Source organism: Acanthopagrus latus, chromosome 17 (assembly GCF_904848185.1).
Source record: "Acanthopagrus latus isolate v.2019 chromosome 17, fAcaLat1.1, whole genome shotgun sequence".
NCBI lineage: Eukaryota > Metazoa > Chordata > Actinopteri > Spariformes > Sparidae > Acanthopagrus > Acanthopagrus latus.
In genome coordinates, this window is record NC_051055.1 from 9,881,986 (window position 1) to 9,906,960 (window position 24,975).

The 24,975-nt window shown below is 39.7% G+C and overlaps 2 protein-coding genes across 3 annotated transcripts; one reads left to right on the plus strand and one right to left on the minus strand.

The window, feature by feature from the left end:
- Window positions 1–1,444: 1,444 nt before the first annotated feature.
- On the minus strand, window positions 1,445–8,945 carry cd22 (cd22 molecule). Of its 2 annotated transcripts, none has more exons than XM_037075287.1 (10): window positions 8,807–8,945; window positions 8,048–8,339; window positions 7,060–7,202; window positions 6,753–6,835; window positions 6,401–6,606; window positions 4,562–4,825; window positions 3,890–4,195; window positions 3,554–3,653; window positions 2,912–2,971; window positions 1,445–2,537 (listed from the first exon to the last, which is right to left on the minus strand). In XM_037075287.1, the coding sequence occupies exons 2-10, from the start codon at window positions 8,106–8,108 to the stop codon at window positions 2,528–2,530; spliced, it is 1,233 nt and encodes a 410-aa protein (XP_036931182.1). In that variant the 5' UTR covers window positions 8,109–8,339; window positions 8,807–8,945; the 3' UTR covers window positions 1,445–2,527. The 2 variants fall into 2 exon arrangements, with proteins under 2 accessions (XP_036931182.1, XP_036931181.1); XM_037075286.1 differs by having other exon boundaries at window positions 3,554–3,656.
- Window positions 8,946–9,096: 151 nt separating this feature from the next.
- hpn (hepsin) lies at window positions 9,097–24,946 on the plus strand. The gene is made up of 13 exons (XM_037075285.1): window positions 9,097–9,319; window positions 10,463–10,613; window positions 17,324–17,431; window positions 17,639–17,680; window positions 18,454–18,583; window positions 18,666–18,785; window positions 18,980–19,020; window positions 20,064–20,229; window positions 20,480–20,670; window positions 21,961–22,056; window positions 22,272–22,414; window positions 22,664–22,828; window positions 23,117–24,946. Exons 2-13 carry the CDS (start codon window positions 10,577–10,579, stop codon window positions 23,159–23,161), a joined length of 1,284 nt encoding a protein of 427 aa, XP_036931180.1. The 5' UTR covers window positions 9,097–9,319; window positions 10,463–10,576; the 3' UTR covers window positions 23,162–24,946.
- The last annotated feature ends 29 nt before the right edge of the window (window positions 24,947–24,975 follow it).

Genomic DNA, 24,975 nt, shown 5'->3' on the forward strand with positions numbered 1-24,975 from the left:
TGTCCATGACTGTTTGCCAACATATGGCGAACATAATTCCCAAAAAGAGATATTCTAGATTTCACTTCCTTATTGAGGAAGAAAGAAGCCATCCTCTTCTTCACTGTATGCCCACTGAAAGCTCCCCCCAGTACTCAGTGGCTCAATGATATGCTCTTCTATTCTCTTCAATCTTTCCTTTTCCATGTGTTGGGTTTGTCTCTTATTTTACTTTGAAAAGGCAACGTTTAAAAAAAAAAAAAATAAATAAATCCATTCATATGTACAGTACTTTATATACTTTTCTATATACACATTTCCATGTGGTTCTAACATTGTTTTACCATCTGAATACAAACCTATGGTCTAGACTTCTCTGATGAGTTTAGCCCCTTTCGTTGTTTTAAGATATCATTGTCACAGACAGATACACAGATTATTCTGCATGCTAACCCTGCAGCAGTCAACCACACCTGGCATGGGGCCACTCTTCCCAGTTTCAGCTCCTTCGTTCCAGGTGGGCTCAGGACAGGTGCTGTCATTCCCCTCTATGGAGGCATCTCACCTTGGACTGCTCCTTTGCAAGGCCATGGGAGGTCAGGAGGTCAATCATACACCTGATACATGGATACACTGCGCTGTTATTATCTGTCATATTGATATGGGACCATTGTCTCATCCAATGGGAATGATAAAATGTTACATGCTGGCCTGACTCTAAGGAGGGCTTAGAATTCTAATTATATTTGTCAGATACTCTGGAGTTAGACCCAAATCTACTTGTTTCTCTCCTTATTTTATAAAAGAGGAATTAAAACAAACATTGCATGCAATTTTTACAATGTATTAGTGGAACATTTCTAACTATCAGTTTGCTGAATGAGAAAAATCTGAGATCCTGTCAATGTAATGTTTTTTCTTCCTCTGTCTTTATCAACAGCAAACTATCTGATCTCCCTTGACTGGAGTCAAAGCCATCGTTATGCTGTTACTTACATTGGTTATCATCTGGGCTTGAGCACAACATTGCACATGCTTCATTTTATTATAAATATCATGAAATGTTCAATGTCCAAACTTCCCCCATTTCATGGCTAAAGGAGGACAAGACATGGTTCTGCCTTTGACAAACATGCAGGAGGGATGCAGCTTTCTCACAAAATCTTAAATGTTGCCCTGTTATGCTTCAGAAGAACAGCCAGGATTGTGGAAATCTGCACTGCCCAAACAGCTCAAAAACACCACATTGCCCAGAAGGAAATGTCTTTTGAAAAGAAACAAGAGAGGCAGAATGACGTTTCGTGACATCAGATACATGTCTTGGCACTTTGTACAAGGATGTTGAGGAGCAAGTCTGCCAGCATGAAACATGCAGTGTGAATTCCTCACCCAGTCAATTTGAATGCACCATCCCTCTCATGACCTTCTGCAACAATGCAGACAGATGAGTAGTTAATTATCACACTATAAAGAAAACATTACTGATGTTTATTTCAACAACACAAAAGCAAAAAGAAAACAAAACACAAAATGACCATATTGAGCTAATTTCATCTCTTTTAAATAGAGCCTGTCTTGCTATGATTGCAGGAGTGATAACTGTAGCAACAGCTCCATTATTACTATGAGTTGTGGTTCTCCTAAAAGTTTTGTTGTTGAACATTTTCCAGTGGCGCAAATGGTTCACTACATGTACTGCAGACTCAAACCAGGCAATGCTGCCCCCTTGAGTTTGAACTGCTCATGTACATTATGTTATTGTACACTTGTCCTCACTTTAACCTCAGTCAACCAATGTGTTAGTATTCACTAACATCTTTGTATTAACACTAATGTTAAGGGATTTTAATTGCAACAGAAACAACATACACCATTATAAGGTGTACTGGGCCAACCTTTTTGTTTAACACATTAGACTGGCCTGCCTCACACAGATAGACATGACAGATAGACATGGTCAGTATGGCAGTAATAAGTGATCCATGTATCTTCTGATGAAAACCTGTAAACATGTCTCCCACCTGCTGCATAATGAATAAATGCTGCACTTAGATCAATTCACAGATGACATACTGAACTGTAGCTTACAGCAGTTGCACATGCACCTCTAATGACCTCTATTTCCCATTGAAATGGCTGCACACACAAAACAAAACTGCTAACGGAGTGATACACAAAAATGAAAACGTGTACTTGTTTACTTAATTAGCATGTATAAATACAAAATATGTGCATCTCTTTACTCAGCCACATGTGATACATCAGGCAAAAGCAGGATTCTAAAAATAGGCAAACGGGACGAAGAGTTGATATCTTGGTACATTTTGTAAATGGATGTCCTGGTGTCAGAGTCACTGTCCTGCTGGTTTTCATCCTCCTCCACTTCTCCTCAGGCTCTGGTCAGTATCTGTTCCAGTCTTATCACGCTGAAGAGTTTACTTGGAACCGCACAGAGCCAGCTCCAACCGCCAGCAGCTCTTAATTAGGTGATTGTGGCTGTAATTTCCATCCTCATCTTCATGCTCGTCATCATCACAAACGGGCTTCCTCAGAGTTTCCTGTTTGTGGACATCACATGACGTATACAGTACTTACATACAGTACTTGGCACACTCTGTGGTGTGCTGCTAAACTCCAGTGAAAGCATCAGTGCTAACACTTCTTGCAGTTTGTGTGACTTGGGGCGACACTCAACAGTCTTTGACTCACAGTTTTCTCTTCTGTTTACATGATTTCATTCATGGCTCATGCATGTGATACAGTACTTAACATCTTCACTAGGTTTACTTGGCAAAATGAGTTGGGAAGGTTAATGCACAAGGAAGGTTATTTTGAAAAAAAAACAGAGTCTGCCTGTCTTGATTTACTTAAATATGTTAAAAGGGTGTTTTTGGTGGTTACACAGTGAGTCATGGTCTTGCTGAGTCCTTACGGTGGTGTAGCAGTTGTCCCTGTGAGGACATACGACTGGTGTCTGGATGATTTTCGTCTCCTGAAAGGACATGCAAAGGATTAACAAGAAAAAAAACGACATTTACTAATCATTTTGTCAAGATTAATTTTTAGCATGGTTTATTTTTCTGTAAATTGAATACATATTGTTTTCATGTGTGTAACACTGTCATTTATGTATGTGCTACATGCTGTAAGTAGTTTCTTTTTTTTTTTTAAGGGAGACATTTTTTTATCAGGTTCAAACATTTATTTTGGTTTCCTTCTAGGACAGGTTTACATGCTTTAATGCTCAAATAACCTAGCTAATCTGTCCATTTAAAGTATGTAATCTCTGATTTTACAGTACATGCTGATAACATATTTTCTTTAATGACCAATGACAGTTTTTGTTGCTGGCTATTGCTAAGCCTTACTCCACAGTAATGTACTGTGCATTTTTGGGCCTGGGTTAAAATGTTTTCAATGAAGTGTTTGTTGGTAGGTGGTTAACCTTTCTCTGCATTTCTAAAAAGTGATTTGTGGGATATGTTCCCACTGTCCCAGTTTAAAGGACACCTACGTTCTAGGATTATTGATACTGAAAACCATATAATAAAAACACTGTAAGAGGAGAACTGACCTTGTCAGGATAATCGCCACTATGGCGATAATCAACAGTAGAACACCGATGGTGACTCCGACTAGCACCATTTTGCCTCCTGAAGAATCAGACGGGGGCACTGCTGTGGTGGACAAAAAATGGATAAGAGCTTACTGCTGGTCAAACAATATCAGGCAGCATGTCAAATATGTCCAACTGACTTGACCTCGGAACATCCTGGTACTGAATATGTACAGTGTAATGATATTTTAAAATGTTGGACTTAATGGCAACAGAGCCTGCTGGTGTGGACCTGGTTCATTTACACGTGGGACTGACAATTTTAAAACTCTGACAGGCTCTTCATTCACCTACCTCTTGAATCTTTGAGCGTTACACTGTTTGTCTGTGAGCCATGTCTGTTTCGTGACACACAGCAGTGCAGTCCAGATTCCTCAGTGGTGATGGTAGCACTGCTGAGTGTCGGGCCTCTTCCTGTGGGTGTAGCTGGAGATAGCGTTGCTGGATGAAAACTTTTGTCCACTGTAGGGAGACACGCTGCACCGTGGTACCAGGTGTATGTGTGGACCGGTGGGTTAGCATCACTGCTGCAGGTCAGAGTCACAGGAAGTGTGTCCTGTAGCTCTCCAGAGACCCAGACAGCTGTGTTTCGAGGAGAGTCTAGAGAGGAAGGGGATCAAAGGTCAGTTAGTACGAGTCTTATGAATTACCTGCTTAGTTATTAACTATTATAGGGACATTTCTTCATACATTTCCATAGGAATTCTCTGAAATGCTCTGTCAACAGCACCCTGTTCAACTAATGTTCATGTCGAGCACAGTAATGGGTTAAATTACTAATTTCTTATTTCTCCTGTTACTTTTGCTTTTTTAGTTACACGTATGACAGAACAAATTGAGAGATTAAATGAACAAATGAGTGCATGACTGTGCAGATGTGTCTTCATCCTGTCTTGAGGGCTGTAGATTTGGAAAAAATACATTGACATGACATACTGTGAATCTCCGTCAGGATGAATCACTTACACTCTACATCAATGTACAGCATTGTAGAGTTCTGCACTTTGTCCCCAGTCCGTATCTGACAGTAGTAGCTGCCAGAGTCATCAGCTGTAACCTCACTGATGTTCAACACCTGTCCAGTGTGTCTCGGAGTGGCGCTCGTGCTCTTGTACCATCTGAAGCTGGCCTGTGGACCGGCTGCAGGGCTGCAGCAGGCCAGACGTAAGGCCGATCCCTCAGTGATGTCACTAGAGGGACTCCCTGACACTTTGACTGCACTGGACGAATCTGGAGAAAACAAGGGTTAGAAAAGAAAGTATATTTTGTTTATATAATATTTATTTCATGTGTATATTATTTATTTTATTTTCATTCTTATTTTTTAAACTTCTGTCAATCTTGAGCTGCTGTAAAAAGGCACGTTTTCCCTGTTAGGATGTTTATGTTATCTACATAATGTGGTAAGATTACTTACTAATTCTCAAGTAGACAACATTCATCATTTGACCAGTAGGTCAATACCTATAAGTATTTTGGCAGGTTATTAATTGCTTGGCTGAAAAATATGGACACACAGAGCTTTTCTGTCATCATATTTTCATCAGGATTTAGTTTTTGTTAGCTGGAGCCAACAGTTGTATGGTCCTTTCTTTTTAAGACCTCGGCCAGGATTTTAGAATAGTGAGCGGTCCGGCAGTTACTTACAGAGCTGCTATTATGTTGGATATTTTTCGTTGTTTAATTACTTCACTACAATTACATCGTTAGAAAAACATTCATGTTAAGGAGTTTCTCTACTGCATTTGATGGTCTCAAATGTATCTCTATCCAACAACAAATACCCAATTCTAGTGGAAAAAAAGTATTAAACTGATTACGTATTTATTTTATTTCTTATTCTTGTCTTACGGTAATTGTTTCTGAAAACTTTTGTTTTAATCTTTTGTGATATTAAAGAATGTGCTGTAAATCTTAAAGTTGCAGACACATTTACGCTAAATGGTGGTATTAATAATGTGTAACCCTCTGGCCCTCTGACCCATCAGTGGGTTTAACTAACTGGAGTCGGTATTTTCTTTTTTTCACCATTGTTTTACAGCTGTAATAAACAATGTGCTATGAGAATTTGTACCCAAAATGAGCTGATGTTTTCACTTTATACAAATATCCAACTTTTTTTTGATTATCAATTTTCCACTTCCACCATTTTTGCTTATTTTGCTCATCCCGCAAATTATAAGCACTTAATTGGCTTTTGACACAGATACAGCACGCCTGGCAACAGAGAGGACTAACAAGAAAACAAGAGTTTGACTTCACACAGACGTTTCTCAATTGTTTCTTAAGCCTTAAGACACTTTGTGGTGGAACAACACACCCAACAAACATGATTGCTTGTTAACTTGGCCTAATAGCTTTAATTGCACTAAATCTTCCTTTTATTAACTTGTCAGCAAGGTTAAGTTGCAGTTTGTCCCTACATGTCTGGCAGTGGGTTTGCTTTCACATAACAGTACTGATTATTATCTCAAGCTGAGTATTTATATGCAGTCAGTGGTCAGTTTCAGTTCAACTTCTCATAAATAGCACGAAGTGTTAAACAGAGGCTTAAATAAAGGAAGTGGTTAACACTTAACACACTGGTGCTGAAACATTATTGCATGTTATCTATGCTTTAAAGTGGTACTGTTTGTGTTATGTAAGTGTTGTTACCATTTCAAATATCCCCTTTGTTGAACATTTAGAAACTCTACAAATCATGACCTATTGGTTGATTATTGTGCTCAAGGGAACCATGCTTGTTATGATAATGGTGGTGATCAGCTCTAATATACGTTTTACTTGTAGATGAAAAATTCTCACCTGCCACCAGCAGCTGTACACCAATCTGCTCTGGCATCTTCTCTGTCGGGTGGCTCGTGATGAGGTAGAACACATACGCTCCGCTGTCCGACTGTCGCACATCAGAAATCCTAAGAGAGCAGTTTTTACTTCCTGGTTGTCCCAGGTACTCAACCCTGTTCATGTAGGATGGATCCTGCAAGACACCGGCGCTGTGGAAGACATATCTGAGACGAACAGACACACACACATACACACACACGCACACACACACACAGACAGACTTAGATAGTTTGTCTAAGCTTTGCTGTGAGCACTTTGCTCAAATGAGTCACAGGTCTGGGTGTGTGTTTCTGTGTGTCTTAAACAATACCTTGGTGTGATACAGCGGCTGTCTTCGAGACACCACATCTCAGACAGAACTCTGTACTGCTGTGCTTCTTCTCCTCCTCCACCCTAATAGAGAAAAAATAAACAAGAAACTGACTGTAGATGCTCAAACCACTCCCAATACTTTAACTGCCAATAGTTAAATCAGTTAATCTAACTAAACCCTTTTCAGCAGCATGTTTCTAGTGGTTCGGATAACAGATTTTATTTGCAGCGGAGGAGGTCCTCTGGTTGAAGACACACCGAAGGATACATCACAACTGCTAACAATGCCCTCTTTATTGAGTTACCTGGGCAGGAGGCCGTCCCCTCTCCTGGGTTTCATTAGAACTTTGAGGGTAGTCATAGGAACAAGGGAGAACCACTGTGGAGCCAATCACAGCACAGATAGGACCTGAGGGGAGATGAACTGACCAATCACCAGCAAGAATACCTGAAGGGCAGAGGAAAATGTACATTAGCAATTTACTGTATTGTCACCAACACAAGTTACATTAAAGTGGCACATTATCTGCTCAAGAATTAGATGAATTAGTTGATTATACAACTTTGATACATCATCATCAATACATCATCTTGTTGTCAGTAATAAAATAATATTATCCAGATTAAAAACATGATGAAAATATGTGACACATCCTGGTGTTTCCATATTACAGCCATTATTGCAGTTGTCTGCAATGTATATTCTAGGTGCTCTGGCTTGACTTTTAAATACCTGAAAATAAATAATTGAATGAGTCCCGTCATAAAGACTGTACTTGGTCTCAACTCACTGGATGGGTTTGACACTGTAAACCACAACTTCAAGCTTTATCTTGTTCACAGTGAAAAAATCTGCCAGTGCATCATGCTGATATAGTCTTAAAACTAAAGTGTGACCCTCTAGGCATTTGTGTAAAGTGTAATGAGATATCTTGACAAAAGATTTAGACAAATATACTCGGTAAGATTTTGAGTTTTGAAGTCACAGGAAGAACAGTTCAAATGTGGGTAGGTCTGGATTTAACCCACTTTTTTCACATTTCACACAACTACAACATAACATGACACTTAGTAAAAGATGTGCATCTGAAATAATCCTCAGGGCAGTTGAGACCACACATCAGCTTTATGTTGTTGTTTTTTTTTATGATTTCACCCTCTGAATGAACTGTCAGGCTCAATACTCTCAGCTAATTCTGTCTAATCAGTGTTGCAATTACAGACAGATGTTGGGTCAGGGCTAAACACGGATCCCGCTATCAACACTGCTGGCGCTCTCGTACCAGCTCTTACCTTTCAGAGAGAGTGTGAGCAGCAGCCAGCAGCTCTGTGCAGCTCCACCACCCATCTTCATGTCTTCCTGCTGTGTCTGATGCCTGTTGCGCTGTTAGCCACCTGAACACCTTCTTTGGCTTCACCTTCCTCACCCCTCTCTGTGACTCTTCAGTCCGCTCTTAAGTTGAGTCAGTGATGTGCGTGTGTCTCTTCTTCCAGAATGACACTTAAAGGTCAGGTTCACGTTCCTCTTTTCATCTGCCCACAAGGAACTGGGGTGTTGACTTGCCTCTCATGCAAGCAAAGGAAACTATACATACCGGTAAAAGAAAAAAAAAAAATGCGTTGTCATACACTGTGCTTGTTTGTCTGATTAAGTGTCATGCTGATTCTGACTATGCTGCTGCTGCTGGATGATTTCATGGATGTATTTTAAAAATCAGCGTGATGGCAGAATGGTCATCACTGTATTGTTTTTGTTGCCATCCTGATGATAATGCCTGATCATTGGTGCAGCTGCTAAGCCTATGCTATTTCATGTGTTCTTTTTTCTTTTTATGCTGCAAAATAGAATCATCAAATTGGATTATAACTTGAACTTGGTATGTGTTTCCAGTACAGTGTGTGTGGGGTGTAGAAGGGAAATGAGACATAAAGGGATGTCAGACATCTCACATGCTTGACACACCGAAACAATGGCCGACTTCCTTAAATGAGTTTAATTATGTAAGTGTGCGGTCGCGTGTCACCGTGAGGCCTGTGGGACGGTGTGTTCACCTGCGGCAGGTGTGCACGGTCAGACATCCTGTTGGAGAGCTCTCGTGCCCCTTCTGTCCACTCAGGGACGTGCTGCTGACGTCACTCGCGCCCCTCTCGTCTGCGCAGCTGGCGGCTCGCGGGACGACCACACAGCCCGACACACTTCACAGAAACTATCACCGACTCCTTCTCGTTAAGTCCGGTTTTCCAAATGTTTGTCTCTTTGGTGTTAGAAGCTGGCGCCGGTGGTTTTGGTTGATAGAAACGGTCGCTGAGAGGCTTTTTTTCTGTCTTTCTTTCTTTGGGGTCAGTAACCTGTGAAGAGTGCAAAAAAAAAAAAAAAAAAAGGATTTACTGAAAGCTGGGATTTATCTGTGGTGGCGTTTAAACGGTGTTGTCGCCTGACCTCGAGGAAGAAGATTTTTGCAATTGTCAAGGCGGATTGAAAAGAATAAAACGAAGAATAAACCCCCCAAATTTTTTGTCACAAAAGGAGAAGGCCAGGGCTCCACCTGCTGCAAGAAACGACAGGTGAGTCACTTTCTGGAAGGTGAATTTAACTTTAGGGTAGTTTAGTTCTCTAGTTTTACGCAAATTATTAGCTATCTTTATTATGACACTGCAGTAGGCTGTACATATTTATTACTTTATTTTCGTCAGTTAAAGGAGGCCTAGACCATTTATATAATTTCACCAGCAGTCTACAGTTTGAACCTTTCTTATGCCCTTTGATCTGTTTAGCCTGTTTAACCTTATCTATGCCAACATGTCTGCAGCCTAACAGGGTTTATGATCGGCCTATTAATAAAGACAGTCTTTTCTGCAGAGTGGCACAAGAGGCTTGTTCATATGGAAAATACAGATACCAATATTTGGTAAAGCCACTCAATTTGTTAACACAGTAATTTCTCAGGTTTTTTTTGTTTTTTTGAAATTATTACTTAAACAAAGAGAATCTATTAAGTAGACCTGGATGGGTGGGCCCTTAACTGGGTGGGTCTTGAGTATAAAAATGCTTGTGTGTGTGTGTGTGTGTGTGTGTGTGTGTGTGTGTGTGTGTGTGTGTGTGTGTGTGTGTGAGAGAGAGAGAGAGAGAGAATCAACTAAACCCAGAGTGAAAAACTGCTGTGAGACAAACATGATGTAACCTTTGGTACTTTACCATGAATATTAAACAATACAAGCAATATTTAAGTCAAACTGTAGTGAGCATGAGTAGTATTATAAATAGATCCCAACTAATCCTTGACGTTTGGAGCTGATGTCCATACTAATATTGGGCTGAGAAAAAAAAAATTGATTTGGATATTTGGTCAATACACACATTTTTTGATTCATACCTGAATCAAACATTGGAGACAAAGATATGTAATGAAGGCAGGATATTTAACAATAAACTCCATCATCTAAAACAACACATCTGCACTGAAACAACGTACTGTACTCTGTGTTATAATGTCATATGAAAATAAAGTTCTATATCAGCACATTTCGGAAAACAGATATGCTGATATGATATATCTGCGATAGGCCATTATATACATTCAAAAATTTCAAAAATGATCTCATACCTTTGTTTATCAAGCTATTTCTTTAGCAAATGTTTATGAGAAAATGCATTACCTACAATATGGTGTTTTTTGTCACTTAAGAGCCTTAACATTATATTACCAGGCACAGGTGACAGACCACCTATCCTGAGAAGTCAAGGAGAAGAGGAAGGAAGGAAGGAAGGAAGGAAGGAAAGAGATCGTCGTCTATTGTTGCCCTCTGCCTCCTGCTGTACAGATGTATGCTGAGAAAGTTGTGACAGAGGGGAAGATGGGTGAGTGCACCTATCACATACACTCTCATTCTCCTCACCCATCCCTCTGCCTTCACACCCCTTCACACTCACATGCACGGATCAAAATGCTGTGCTGGTCATTCTTCCGCTCACGCTGCCTGTTTTCTGTATTTGGGACCCAACATCAGTCCACTTGGCAGTTAAACATTAACTGGTTTGTTTAAAACTGGCAGGCTGCGTCTCTAATGTTCTCTTATTATGAGGTTTGGCTTTCAGCTGGGAAAACATACACTTAGATTGTTTGTGATATTTTTTTTCACCCAATAAGATTAAGTGCTTACTCAAATAGAAGTCTGATAGTGATGTTGATAACTGGGGCCAGAGATAACCACTGCCCTTTCCACCAAATTACACTTATTTCCAACACATAACACAACAACAACAGCACACTGTCCTGGTGGTCATAAACAAACAGCTCACTGTACCCTCATTACCGTCAACACGAAGCTCTCCTACCTTATTCCAGCACACACACGCACTGAGTGAAGCCTGTATTTAAAGAGAAAGCAGAGAATCCACATCTGTCCACCTGTGACTTGGCATCAGCTGTAAGGCAGTGCTGTTGTTGTTTTATGGCTCCTAATGAGTTTACTGCTGCAATTATATGATATTGTTATATAGAAGTAAAGATAAGATTACTCGCTGTGTTTTACTGTTGCTAGAAAGCATTTCTGTCCATATAAACTGCAATGAGTCTAAATATGCTGTGGGGTCGTCCTTCTGGATTGCAAGCTTTTTTTTTTTTTTCTTTTTTTTTTTTCTTACAAAATGTTAAATCTTGAAACTTTGGAGAGACAATACATTCACTGTTTATATATTTGCACCTCATGACCCTGCTAGACATCATTATAAGTACTCACCTTACATTCGTTGAGACAAATTGAGTTCCAGGATAATGAAGCCAGTAGTCTCGCATGAAGTGAAGTCTTAAGTTGAAAAGCGACACTGTCTCCACATCTTCTGCTGCTCTTATCTGCAGGTCTTTTCCACCACTGTGCCCTTGTTGTTGTGGTAACTAACTTTCTGTGTCTGAACGCTGTCAGCTCGCGTTTGGTTTTGTTGTTTCCTTTGCCTGACTGAAGGGAGTCCACCCATGTGCAGTGAATCAGGCTGTGTCTTTAGTGTGTGTAATTACACAGAAACAGTCTAGTCCAGGAGTGGCACATGTGGTGGGGCTTTGTGCACGATTGAGCTCAAATTAGGTAGCACATCTATTTTCTGTAACAGGCAGTGTTTACCTTACACATGATGTGCTTGTACACCATACATGTGTGGACAAGTATAGAAACACAAATACGAACATTCATACGTAAACACTCCAGTCACACAGGGCAGAGGGCCTTTCTAATCAGGCTAGTATTCACTGCACAGTGTGATTGTGTTTATTTTTACTTTTCCGCCATGACAACCTCTACGTATGATTCATAGCTTCTGTTATGGCTTCATCTGTGTGTGTGCTTTGTCGCACTCTTACCACACCTACAATTACTTCAGGTCGAATCAGGAAAGGGATATCCTTCAGCACTGAAAACTCTTGAAACCTCTTTTCCTATTTAAATTGGACTGAATGTATGTTGAATTAAGCTCAGCCCTGTTTTTGATGGACCAGATATGTAACAATCTAAGCTTCCTGTTTTGACAGTAGTTTCAGAATCTGTTTCCCCAAAGTCCAGATGTCAGTGACTCTAGGAGGACGAAGGATAATACATATGATGCTGACTCTGCAGTCATCCAGTACATGGACCTTGAGTTGGGATTATTGTGTCAAACAACTATTTTCAAGGTCAGGAATTACTTTTTCATGGCTGACTTGAACATAAAAAGATACTAGTTTGCAGAGGTTTCACTATTTTGAGTCTAAATGGAAAGTATTTTCAGTTTTTTTTGTCTTTTTGAAAGGCTTTTTCAAAACGTTCATGAATAACACTTTTTGGGGAGTTCTCTCTAGAAATTAAACAGTCTAGAAAAACATATTGTCCATAGACAAAAGAAAATTTGATGCCTAAAAAATGCCTGAGGTTGTGTAACTATCATTTAGTAGAAAACCAGGCGGATGTGGACGAAGTGGAGACCAATAAACGAAGCCTCAACACTCTCAGAGAATGAATATTGTCTTTTAAGGCTTCACCTTGAAGTCTTAATCAGCCACTGTGGAGAGAAAAAATCTGAATCAGAATTGGCTCTTTTGGTCAAGTACGTGTATACTAAAAGGAAATTGACTACATTTTTTTACATCACCCTCAGTGTACCACACAGACATACTGTACAACTAGGAACGAGGACAACAATATCTGAACAAACTAAAATGGCACTCAGGGCTTCCACCAAGGTCCACTTTTGTACTCAATTACAGATAAAAGGAAAGGAAGTTGTAGACGTTGTTTGTATATTATATATTAACGTTTTTCTTAATACCGGATATGTTGTCTGTGCATTTTCACGTTATTCTCTTGATGTTGGTTTAGGGGAGGGCGTGTACAACCACATATCGCATCTGGTACACAGCTGCTGCTGCTTCTTACCCAGCAGTGAGGCATTACAGTGGGAGGGCATAATGTGTGCAGATTTAAGGGTATTATTCCCAACTTCCAAGAGAAGGAGTAATGGCACTGTAAACCTTTTCCATTGTGCTGCCACTGGCTGGTCAAGTGACACATGGATGAGGACAGAAATAACCCCAAATAAAATGCATCAGTATGTTTATGTGGATGAGTCACACAAAGAGTATGTGATGATTCAGTCTTACCTCTCGTGCCAGCCTTATATACCACAGTGGCAACAAACCATGGGAACAAACTACTCAGTCACGTACTGTTAAATTTTCACATACAATAGCAATGATGCATTGTACTAGGTTTATCAAAAAAATGTTTGAGGGGCTAAATAACATCTGTCATTTTGTTGTTTATAAAATTAGCAAAAGTCTGAGTTGTATTTAATTTTATTGTGAAAGTGTCATTAATAAATATTATGTTTCAAAATTAAGTATACTGTAAACTTAATATAAATCCACAATCCCATCTAACTCTGTTCAAATCTCTGAACACAGTGCAACACCGTTCTGCTGTAATCATATTATTATGACAAATCTGAACCATCTAGTGGCGTACTACGGAGCAGTAATTTCAGAGAACCCTGCCTCATAACACACACATGAGCAGGTGGTCTCAGGTAGAAGTGGACACAATAGAGTGCTTGTTCTCTCCTGCAGTGTGATGAGGAGTGCTGTTCTGCAGCGAAGAGAGCAGGAAAGTTGGGGTATTTCCTGGAAAACACAGTCACAAACCCGGAATTTCCCTCTGATAATAAAGTACGTCTGGTGGCATTGATCAGCAACGTGTTATGTTCATTCCTTTAGATTCTCACTTACATTTTTCTTTGTCTCTCTGACCCTTTTCACCAATTATACAACCCAAGAATTATCGTACTGACTGGATGTTGGAGGGGAAGCCTGAGGAAGGGAGGGGGGAGAGACGACAGGTAACGAAGGGGAGGAGGAACAGACATGAGGCACAAAGGGGGAAAGAGAGGAAGGATAGAGATGGTTACAGAGAGCGGTGAGGAAAGGTAAGGAGGAAGGGGCCTCAGGAGTTAATCAAGCGGAGGTTGTAGTGTTTGAGTGAGGGAGCAGATGTGAGGAGGTAGTTGAGACGGAGGTTAAGGGCACTGGATCACCAGGTCTACACAGCTATCACCTTTCTTGATAGTAACATAGAAAGTCGGCGACTGGGGGATAAAGAAGTGTAACTTGTTCTGTGTAACACTTGTTCCTTGAATCATTTACTTCCACACATCAAGACACTAGAGTTTATATATAAGTGGAGGAAATTGACTTTTGGTAACTATGGAGGGTCTTTTTGGTTCTACATCCAGATGCAGCTTCCCAATAGGCTCTTCAATGTCCTGACAAAAAATTAGAAATACCTATTTTCAAATTGACCTTGGTGCAATCCAGACTCATTGCCTAGCAGCATACCTTCCTGTAAGTATTCATATTTGAAATAGTTGCATTCTTTGTGATTTAATGCCCCTACACTGCACTTCACTTCACTAATACACCGCTGTCATAAATACAGACAGTTATGCACATCCATTTGTTATGATTGAATTATGTAAGATCGAAAACTGTGTATGACATAAGAATGACAACCAACACAACCAAACATCAACAATAGAAGTCATAGCACACCAGCTAATATTACTTAATAATCCAGCAGCAAGAAGGACCTCCTCTGTCAGTGTCCTTTGGTCTCCTTACCTCTGTCATGATGTCCGATGAGGCTGCTGATCCTGGATCTGTTGCCCACTCGTACTTACTCTGGGGCTGCCCATCAGTAATCCCCATTTGGGGTATTTGACGTAGTGCAAGCAGCTGTGGGAGATCTTACCTACCTGCCAATGTTATATAGAACAGGGGTTTGAAAACAAAACAAAAAAAAAACAACACACACAAAAACAGTAATTTTGTGGGAATGACAGAGGCACCTCTTTCCTTTTTCAAGTCAGTGTACAATCAAAATGAAGACTGTTATTTGAAGGTGTAATAGTTGCATAATATTGCTTTAATTGGGATTACTTTGTGAGAAAGCTAGAGATGTGAGAAAGTAGGGAAAATGAGACAGCGACAGGAAGGAAATTAGGTATGTAGAATGTTTTCTCTGATTTGATAGGAAGCACTCACATGCTTACAGTATCTCCAGGAGTTTCCTGGCACATTGATGGAAAAAATAACGACCAACACAGGCTCTTAATGTACTCAGGTTACACTTGCCCCTTCAGCATGGACACTTTTTTTCTCTAGTTATTACCACTACTGTTGATAAACAGACAAAATTACTTTCGGATATGATAGAAATGACAGATACTCGAGTCTACTTTTAAAGTGATTCCTAGAGCACATTTTCACCAAAACAATCTCGTGTCGATCAGGTTTATTTTGTCAGTCCAGCAGGTCTTTTTACAGTCGACATCATGACATGTCAAAGCTGGAGACACACAGGTGTAATTAATAAGATAATGATGGCTGCTTTAGGTTTACCAAGTTGAGGACTTAACTATTTTGGATCATGTTCATTGTCATGGCTTCAATGTTGTGAGGTCATTTTTAATGATATGAGCAACAGCTGCTTTTCCTTCTATGAAAAGTTAAACGTGTGCTGTGAAGAAAGACTTGTGATACATGGAGAAAAAAATATGTTTGTTGATACTGTAAATAGTGATGGCTGGATTTCCTTTTGATTCTTTAGTTTTAGGGTCATGGTATTTTGCATGTCGGTTCACTTGTCTCAGTATTATGACTGACTGGGACTTTTGATTTGAATATGTCAGACCAGTGGGCGTTAAATATCATCAACACATTGCACTCTGAGCTTTTGTCATTCATGTATCCTTGTGGGTGGTGACCACAAAAATTTAAAGCAACGGATAACACAGTGTGATGTTTCCTTAAGTTAAGATTGAATACTTTGCTGACTGATTTAATGTGTCTGTGTCAAGAGGTGCACCCTGCCCTCCTGCTTTTGTCTGCACTGTCGATCTAACTTTGATGATGACAATGAAGATGACCGTGGATGTTAAATGGTTGAGGGTGGGAAGTGAAATGAGCTGGGCTCTGTTGTGTGATTCCAGACATCCGTGGCAAATGGCCAGTCGACACAAAGAGATGATTTTTGTATGTTTAGTAATATTTGCAGTTTTTGTTAACATTCTGCTTCACACTAATTAAAATTAAGAGAAAGAAAACAAAGAAAACAGCAGCAGACATCAGAATGAAATATAATACAAGCAGAATTTTTTTATCAACAGACTTCGGGGCAGGAACAGGACAGGTGGAAATAATATTACAGATATAAGTATGTGTCTGTGCCAGTAATTGTTCTGACAATTAATCAACATGCACAGTATCAGGATCCTGGAACTGGAGCAGCTCCATTAATGTATTAATGTTAATAATTACACAACTGAAAATTGTGGATTAAGGGTCAAGCCGACAAACTCTGCTCTGAGCATAGCTGGTATGTGCGTGACATGGCATCACAACCAAGCTTAAGAGTTTGTTCTTGCTTTGTGGAGAAATGCTAGACTTTAGACTATTGATCTAATCAGTGTCATTTGTACTTTTCACTCTTTGCCAGGAAATGTGCTGTATGTCCCTCCACATTGGGGACAGTCAGCTGGAACCAGTCATTTTGCTCATGTTTGTTATGGGGTGGCTGAAGAGTCCATAAAAGAGCCCAAATTAAACGAAACAAGTCTGAACATTTGCTATGTGTTATTTAGTCAAATATGCATATGTATATTGTATAGGGGTGGGCAGTCTGTACTTTGTCTACAGCGGTGTTTGGGTGGGTGTTAAACCCACATAAATACCAGGACCTAAGGTTTGCAGGCAGAACATTGCATTTAAACTTGATCAATGGTATACACTTTTAAGTCCCTCTAAAGTAATTTGATTACTGATTTGATTGGTGTAGATTTTATTCCATTTATTTATCAGCAACAGCACAGTAAACTTCAGTGTCCTCAGCCGCCTGTGTCTGTGGCATGTTATGAAATGTTAAAGGCTGCTGCTGTTTATGTGCTCTGCCATGTCTACATACATGTGTGTCTCTGTGTATACTGTACTGCCGAATGAGTACTGTACACTCATGGATTTGTATGTTTGTGTGCGTGTGCATGTGTGTCTGCAGGGAGCAGGGGGATCTCTCTCACCTGTGTGTTGACCCCTTGCCGTGTGATAGGGGTGTGTGTTACGCTGATGACCTTGGGAGCCATTGGAGCAGCCGTCTGGGCCGTAGGTCAGGCCACATACTTTCACACATACACATGTAGACACATATTTTTGTAAAACATGGGATAACTGTAATCTGCATTTTTTTTATTTCAAGGTGTATATATTCTTATATTCACCACTAAAAAAAAAAAAAAAAAAGTCTTTCATTATTTGGTATACGTTCCACTAACTTTACAAATGGCCTGATGTTTTTTTTATTACTGTTTTGTAGTTACGTTTTGCACAATGGAAGAAGATACAGGACTATATGATGGTGAGTAAGAAACGACAGAGTGGTGCTTTCAAATCCAAGGATTACTAAGTGGTGCTGATAGTAAAGCACAGGTATAGTAAACATCAGAGATGCTCACAAGTCAGTTTTTGCAAGTCCAAGTCAAGTCTCAAGTATCTTCTAGTTGTGATTAGTACTTTGTGGCCATGCGCAGCATGCACCAGATGCTTAATGTTGCACATGAGGGAATGACAGTCAGGAATTCAGTCATTTTCATTAATTGGTGTGCCAAAAAATAACTCAAGTCCAAGTCACGAACTGGAGTCCCCATCTCTGGTAAACATCAGATATCACTAGATATCACTATCACCTTAGTGCATTCCTGTTGTCCACAAAAGAGCTGCAAGTTCTAGTTATAATATCAAGAAAATGCTACTTGAACTAGAATTACATACTTTGACTCCTGTCAAAAAAACTTATGTTTTTTTTTTTGTTATTTTTTATTTTTATTACATTTTCGGGGTTATACTAAAGTTACTTGAGTGACAAAAAATGTAGCTGATGTTTGACTTTTCTCTATAGTACTGCACAGCCAATAAGAGCAGGCTCAACTCAAAGAGGAGAAAGTAACATATGTGGTTTTCTAGGCCACATGATGTTAAATAGGATCAAAATATTCACAGACAAGCAAACCAACAATCTCTGGGCTCATGAAAAGATACACACATTTTCATCATGATCACAAGGGAAACAAGAAAATGTGTCACAGGTAGGCAGAAGTATTTTAGAAAGTAACCCCGTATCCTTCCTTGCAGTTCAAGTAAATTCTGCTGACCAACGACTCAGAGTCTTTGACTCCACCCAGAGGAGGTGGCGACAGGTGTGTTCCTCCTCAGCCAATGAGCTCCTAGCCAGCATCAGCTGTGAAGAAGTAGGTTTCGTCAGGTGAGATATTTTAACATTTATATATCAATGTTGTAATGCAGCATACCACGATACAGGACTAAAGTGTGTGTGTTTGTTTTAGTGTGGTGAATTACTCAGTCTCATCGGTACCAGAGGCCAGTGGTGATGGAGGGGAGTTCTTCTGTGTCAGACAGGAAGAGCTCAGCTACGGCAAGAAAATCAAAGACTCATTGTTTCCATGGTAGCAAATACCTGTCTGTCTGTTTGACCGTGCACCTGTCTCACTGCAGTCTAACCTTCTCCTACACTGTCCTCTCTGTTGCTCTTCCTGCCTTTTCTTTCACCCGTCTACTCAGTTAACATAGAGGAAGCTGAACAGTCACTTGGATGTTTTCTCTGTCGCGCTGGTACTGATTCTGTATGTCTTTGTTGCAGTGACTGTGAGAGCAGGGAGGTTCTCACACTGTTGTGCCAAGGTAAGATGTGACTCATTCTGTCTGACACACTGGCACACTTTATACCCTGATACCTGATACCTCACACCCACCTCATCTTTTTCACATGCTGGGCTCGTCCTCCTCCTATATATGTTGAGCCTGTTCGCACTTGGCATTAAAATGAGCTTGGGTGATCCAATCACAAGTGGATCACTCCAAGTATGTCAGTTCACACCAGGCATTAGAATGCATCTCGGTATCCTTCTCTTGGGAGTACTTCCTCTCTCACTCTCCTGCTTTGTAATTACCACATACATTGCTGGGACAAACTGACACGATGTTTGTCACACAAAGAAAGAAAGAGCTCAATGTATTGCAGTGTATGTTAAATTAAAAGTTTCTTCTAGCTCAACAGCTCATACCATTGTGGATAAAATAGATTTTTAAGGTAGTCTCAGGATTTTTTCACCAATTTGACATTTTTAGGGAGTTATGATATCAGTTAAAACAGACAGTGTGTTCACAAACATCCGCTGCTAACCTTGGAAGGTAACAGAGCCCAAACATGTCATTTGCATTACAGTGAGCCAAATGGAAAGAGACTGTGCTTTGTGTTTAGACTACTCACAGGGGACATCGAAAAGGTGGTCCTCCAGTGTGAGACAGGACACTCTGGCGAACACACTGCAAAAAGAATGTGAAAGGTTGTGGCGCAGACATCCTCAGAATGTGGCCTGCACGATCTGATCTTGATGCGTCTTAGGTGCATTCTAACTTGTACTTAGAGCTGCCCACTTGTGATCAGATCACCCAAGATGAATGTTAATGGCAGGTACGAGCAGGACCCTTGTTATTCGTGCTTCTTACTTTATCAGACCTTTTGTCGCTCCTTACAGTCTTTTAATTGTTTCTTTCCTTTCTGCTTCTTCACTCCCTTAACTTTTAATTTAATGAATGTACACTATGTCACCCACCCATTCTCCCTCTTGTATTGTCTTTGCTCTGTTTCTCCTGTATATTTTCTCCACAGTAAACAGTAAACGTATTTGTCTCTCCTGGTTCAACCCCTCTCTCCTCTGCAGACTGTGGCAGGCGTAGTTTTGCAGCAGATCGTATAGTGGGTGGTGTGGATGCCAGGCAGGGCAGCTGGCCTTGGCAGGTCAGCTTGCAGTACGATGGTGTTCATCAGTGTGGAGGATCCATCATCTCAGACCGCTGGATTGTCTCTGCAGCTCACTGCTTCCCAGAGTGAGTAATTAAGCCTTATACTAATCTATAGCCTAATACAGAAACCATATTTTAAATGTGATTATTTCAAAAGGGTAGAAATTATGCCTAGAATTAGGTTCTTTTTATTTTGTCATTTTTGTCTGACTATTACAAACTCAAAACACAGCTAAAATGATCAACTATTCATGTGATTCTTTCATCTGATTGTGTATGTAGTCATGTACAATAAAATCCAGAGGGTCTGATCATCAGATTGTTTAACTTCTAGACGATATCGTTTCGTCAACCGCTGGCGTGTGCTGCTAGGCTCCATCTATAATAAACCGGTCAACGCCAACGTGGCGGAGGTGAAGACCATCGTCTACCACAGCAGCTACCTGCCCTTTGTAGATGCTAACATCGATGACAACAGCAGGGACATCGCTGTTCTGGCACTCACCCAGCCCCTCACTTTCAATGGTAGGACACACAAGGTCATGCACACATATTCATCAAACTCACACATCCACACACACGAGTGTTTGATTGCACGATTACAGTGATGATGGAGTTCGGCAAAGAAATGGAGAGAGTCAAAGAGACACAGAGAGTCAGTCATTATGATAATTTGCCTGCTTCAGGTTTCCTGTTTCCCAGATTCAATTCAGAAGGACCAAAGTTATTTTCTTTTTTTAAAACAAACTGTCTCATCGCTAAAGATGATATAACCTTTCTGGTCCCTGATCCTCTCTTTCTGTCCTGGCATGCCATGACTCCTTTAGCAAAATATTTACACATTCATAATATAAAAGAGTCATCTGTCTTCTACTGTAAGGGGGAGGAATACAGGTGTAACTTAAACTGGCATTATATGTTTGAGAAAGACAGAGGTTAGGCTTCTTAATATCAAGTTCTATACTAAAGTAGAAGAAACATGTAGAAGCTCTGAAAACAAAAGCTGTCACAGTAGGTCATGTCTGACCTCTAGTGTTTGGTGTTCATAATTACAACTAGAGTTCAAGACACAGTGGCTCTGTATGGTGTCCTGATTATTCATGTTTTGGATGTTAAGTTACCTGTTCATTCACTTGTTTTATCTGTATTATTTGTTCATTTTCACCTTGACTCCCACTGCCTCTGACTGAAAGCAATGGGAATTAGCGAACATCTGATTATTTCTTCTCTTTAAAGAAACCTGCTCTGTGCATTAGTGAACATACTAATACATATTAAAACTTAAGAAGATTACATGAGTTCTAAATAAATAACTCATTTGCAGAGGGATGAATTACAAGTGGCCATCCAAAAGAATGACTTCCTCCTTTCATGTAATATCCCAGATAATTTTTGCACGCTCCTTCTCTTACAATCGCTTGCTTGCTCGCTGCATCTTAGGAAGAGGAGTTAGACAGCATGATCCAATGAGAATTGTTCTGTTTCACCCGTTCATAATGTTGTTGCATAATGTTAACAAATGTTACATACATAGCAAACGTAAAAATTAAACCACCTAAATCTACATTATCAGTTCATTAATACTGTCTAGACGTCTGCATTGCGTGGATATATAAGGCTAGAACTCACTTATTTGTTCTCATTTTCTCATTTGTTTCACTGATTTCACCTTGTGTTCTGAGTCCTGACACATGCTTCAGTGGTTTCCTCTGCATTTTGCATGATTAAGCTTTGGACGATGGTACATGTTTACTTTAAAGTGAAGCATTATTATGTGCATGTTTTATACTTATAACTTGATGCATGTGCTTGTAGAGTACATCCAGCCTGTTTGCCTGCCAGCATACGGTCAGAGACTGATAGACGGCCAGATGGGAACAGTTACAGGCTGGGGAAATGTAGGTTACTACGGTGAGTCTACATTTCATTACAGCTGCAGTGTTAATCACTGGAGAACATTGCATGGTGGATTACTTCATTTGGATTCCTTGAGTTTTTTTACACTATAATTGGTGACAGACAATCATGTTTTTTTTTTTCTTGAGTGTTTTCTTTTTCTCTTTTTTTAAAGGACAGATAACACTTTCTACATCTTGATATATAACAGCTTTTTTTTTTCTTTGCAGGTCATCTAGCAGATGTTCTCCAGGAAGCAAATGTCCCCATCATTAGTGACGCTGTCTGTAACGCTCCTGATTACTATGACAATCAGATCACCACCAGTATGTTCTGTGCTGGCTTTGACAAAGGAGGCACTGATGCCTGCCAGGTCAGTGTGCTGGTGTGTTTAGGTGTGTGGGATTCTAATTATGGACCTCTACTCTCTGATATGTCCTTGTGTCTGTCAGCTTTGTTTAAAGCAATGCTTGTTTTTTCTGCCTATTGTGTGCCCTGTGCATATATCTGGTTGTTTGATGTGTTTTTGCGTTCTTGTTTACTTAAATTTCTGTGTATGCTTTACTAAAGTGGATGGTTGTTATGTGTGTTTATGAACTGCTTTAATCCTCTGTGGTGTCAGGGAGACAGCGGTGGTCCTTTTGTGGCAGACGACTGCCTGTCTAAGACCAGTCGATATCGTCTGTTGGGGGTGGTGAGCTGGGGAACAGGCTGTGCCATGGCAAAGAAGCCCGGTGTCTACACCAAAGTGTCCAGATTTCTGCCCTGGATATCGACGGCCATGAGGGTGAGAGACTGCATACTTTTTATTTGCATTTCTCCTGAGTTGTTGTGTTGTCCTCGTGCCATAATGCAAACCAAGAAAATAAACATATCAGTGCCTCTGTCATCAAATGAATTGAGTGCCAATAAGTACAGAAACAGAACAGTAACTCATCTATAAACCACTCACCACCTTTATATAGACGCTGGCCCACATACAATGTAAGCAGTCTGTATTCGTGTTTAGACTTCAGGAGTTTCCATAGCAGTGACTTTATAGTCAACAATTTCTGCTCTTATCTGTCTTCTCCAGAACTATCACAACTCACCAGGGGTTCATAAAATGGCCCGGACATGAGATTCCTGCTCCTATGTTTCTTCTTTTTCTACTCTTCGATGAAAATATTAAATGAACCTCGTAGACGACAGCGAGGACTGTTCAACACGAGGATGAAAGGCTGTGATGTTCACCACATATCAACGTTCCAGATTCAACTTCTTACCTAAAGATTTTTTTTTCTTTGTGACGATATAACCACTTCCTGAACTTTCCCACATTGTTTAATATCTCCCAACACCATATTTGCCAATAGATACCCAGTATCTGTGCAGAGATTCACAGTCAGGGCTCTTTAAGAGATGTGAAGTTTTAAACTTAGCCGTTAAGATGTATTGAACTTGACCAGCTTTGTTATTATGAAGTTAGATATTGATAAAAGGGAAAAAGTTAAATAATGCACAAATCACTGTACTGGATTTAAGAAGCTAGTTTTGTAAATTATAATGAGATTATTTTTCTGAGATGAATTTGTCTTCTTATCTTGTATTTTTTAGCTGCATGCTGCTACCACTACTACTACTACTGCTACTGCAATTTCACCAGAAATCAAGTTAGAGATAACCACTGTCACTCACAAGCTCAGCAGCAATAGATTTAATTAAACATAAAGGCTCAGGTTCATCTTCAGCGTGGATGAACCGGTTGGACTTACTCCAGCCAGTATGCACAGCGGGCCACAATGTGCTCAGACTGCACCCTTTATTCATAATGGTGATCACTAAAGATGTTGTACATACTCAACTTCATTAACTTCAAATATTATTAATTTGTCAGTAATGCTATTTGATAACTAAAATATTATCTGGTGAGCTTTATTTTGTAGAATTACAGCACACATCCAACTTAAACATATAATTTTATCATTAAACTCAACTTGTGTGATACGTGTCATGTCTATTATGCATTAGCCTGACTTTTGTATGAAAAATAATTATTCATACAAGTTTTGTCTTTATTCTCACATGAACTGATGAAGGTAATGCTTTTATTGAACAGTGTTTTGTTGCTGTCTTGTAAATATTAGTCACTGTGTTGTTTATGTAGATGTTTTTTGAGACGTTACAGATGTCGTCATGATCCACTGATCTTAATGCCAAGAGTGCAATATCAACCAAAGTCATCTAGTCAGAAAACATATCTATTATTGTTGCACATATTGATTTCCAGATTCCATATGCTAATGACGTCTCATCATATAAACTGACACGAGTGTGTAGTATTATATGTCCATATGCCTTTTATGCTCCTACAGTCATTTTTAACAAAAACAAACAAACAAAGAAAATATTTCAGGACACGTTTTGATTGTTGATTACCATGGCATCAGGAAACAAAGAGGATGTTATGCAAGTGCATGTTGCTTTGACAAGAAATGTTCTTACATATAAACAAGAGTATTGTTTTCCCACCACATTAACACACACAAAAAAATAAATATTTCTTTAAGGATAAATGGAGAGCATCCTAGATTAAAGCTTTCAATATTTTTCTGGACTGTAAAAGAACATGTTCTTGTTCTTCAGGCCAATGACCAACATGACAAACAATAAGCAAGTACTATATATACATACACACACACATACACACACACGCACACATTACATATATATTATATATAATATAATGTAGAATCACTGTAGATATCACTGAATCTAGGATGAAATGAAGGATGAACACAACGAACTGTAATGTGCATTCATAAAGTCCCATATTACTGTCATTTCCTTTCTAGAATGAAATGAATGTACATTTATAGTAGTTATGAAGTGAAAAAGAGAAATAAATACTGTGAAATGTAAAAGGTGTTGATTAAAAACAATTTGCTCACAGTC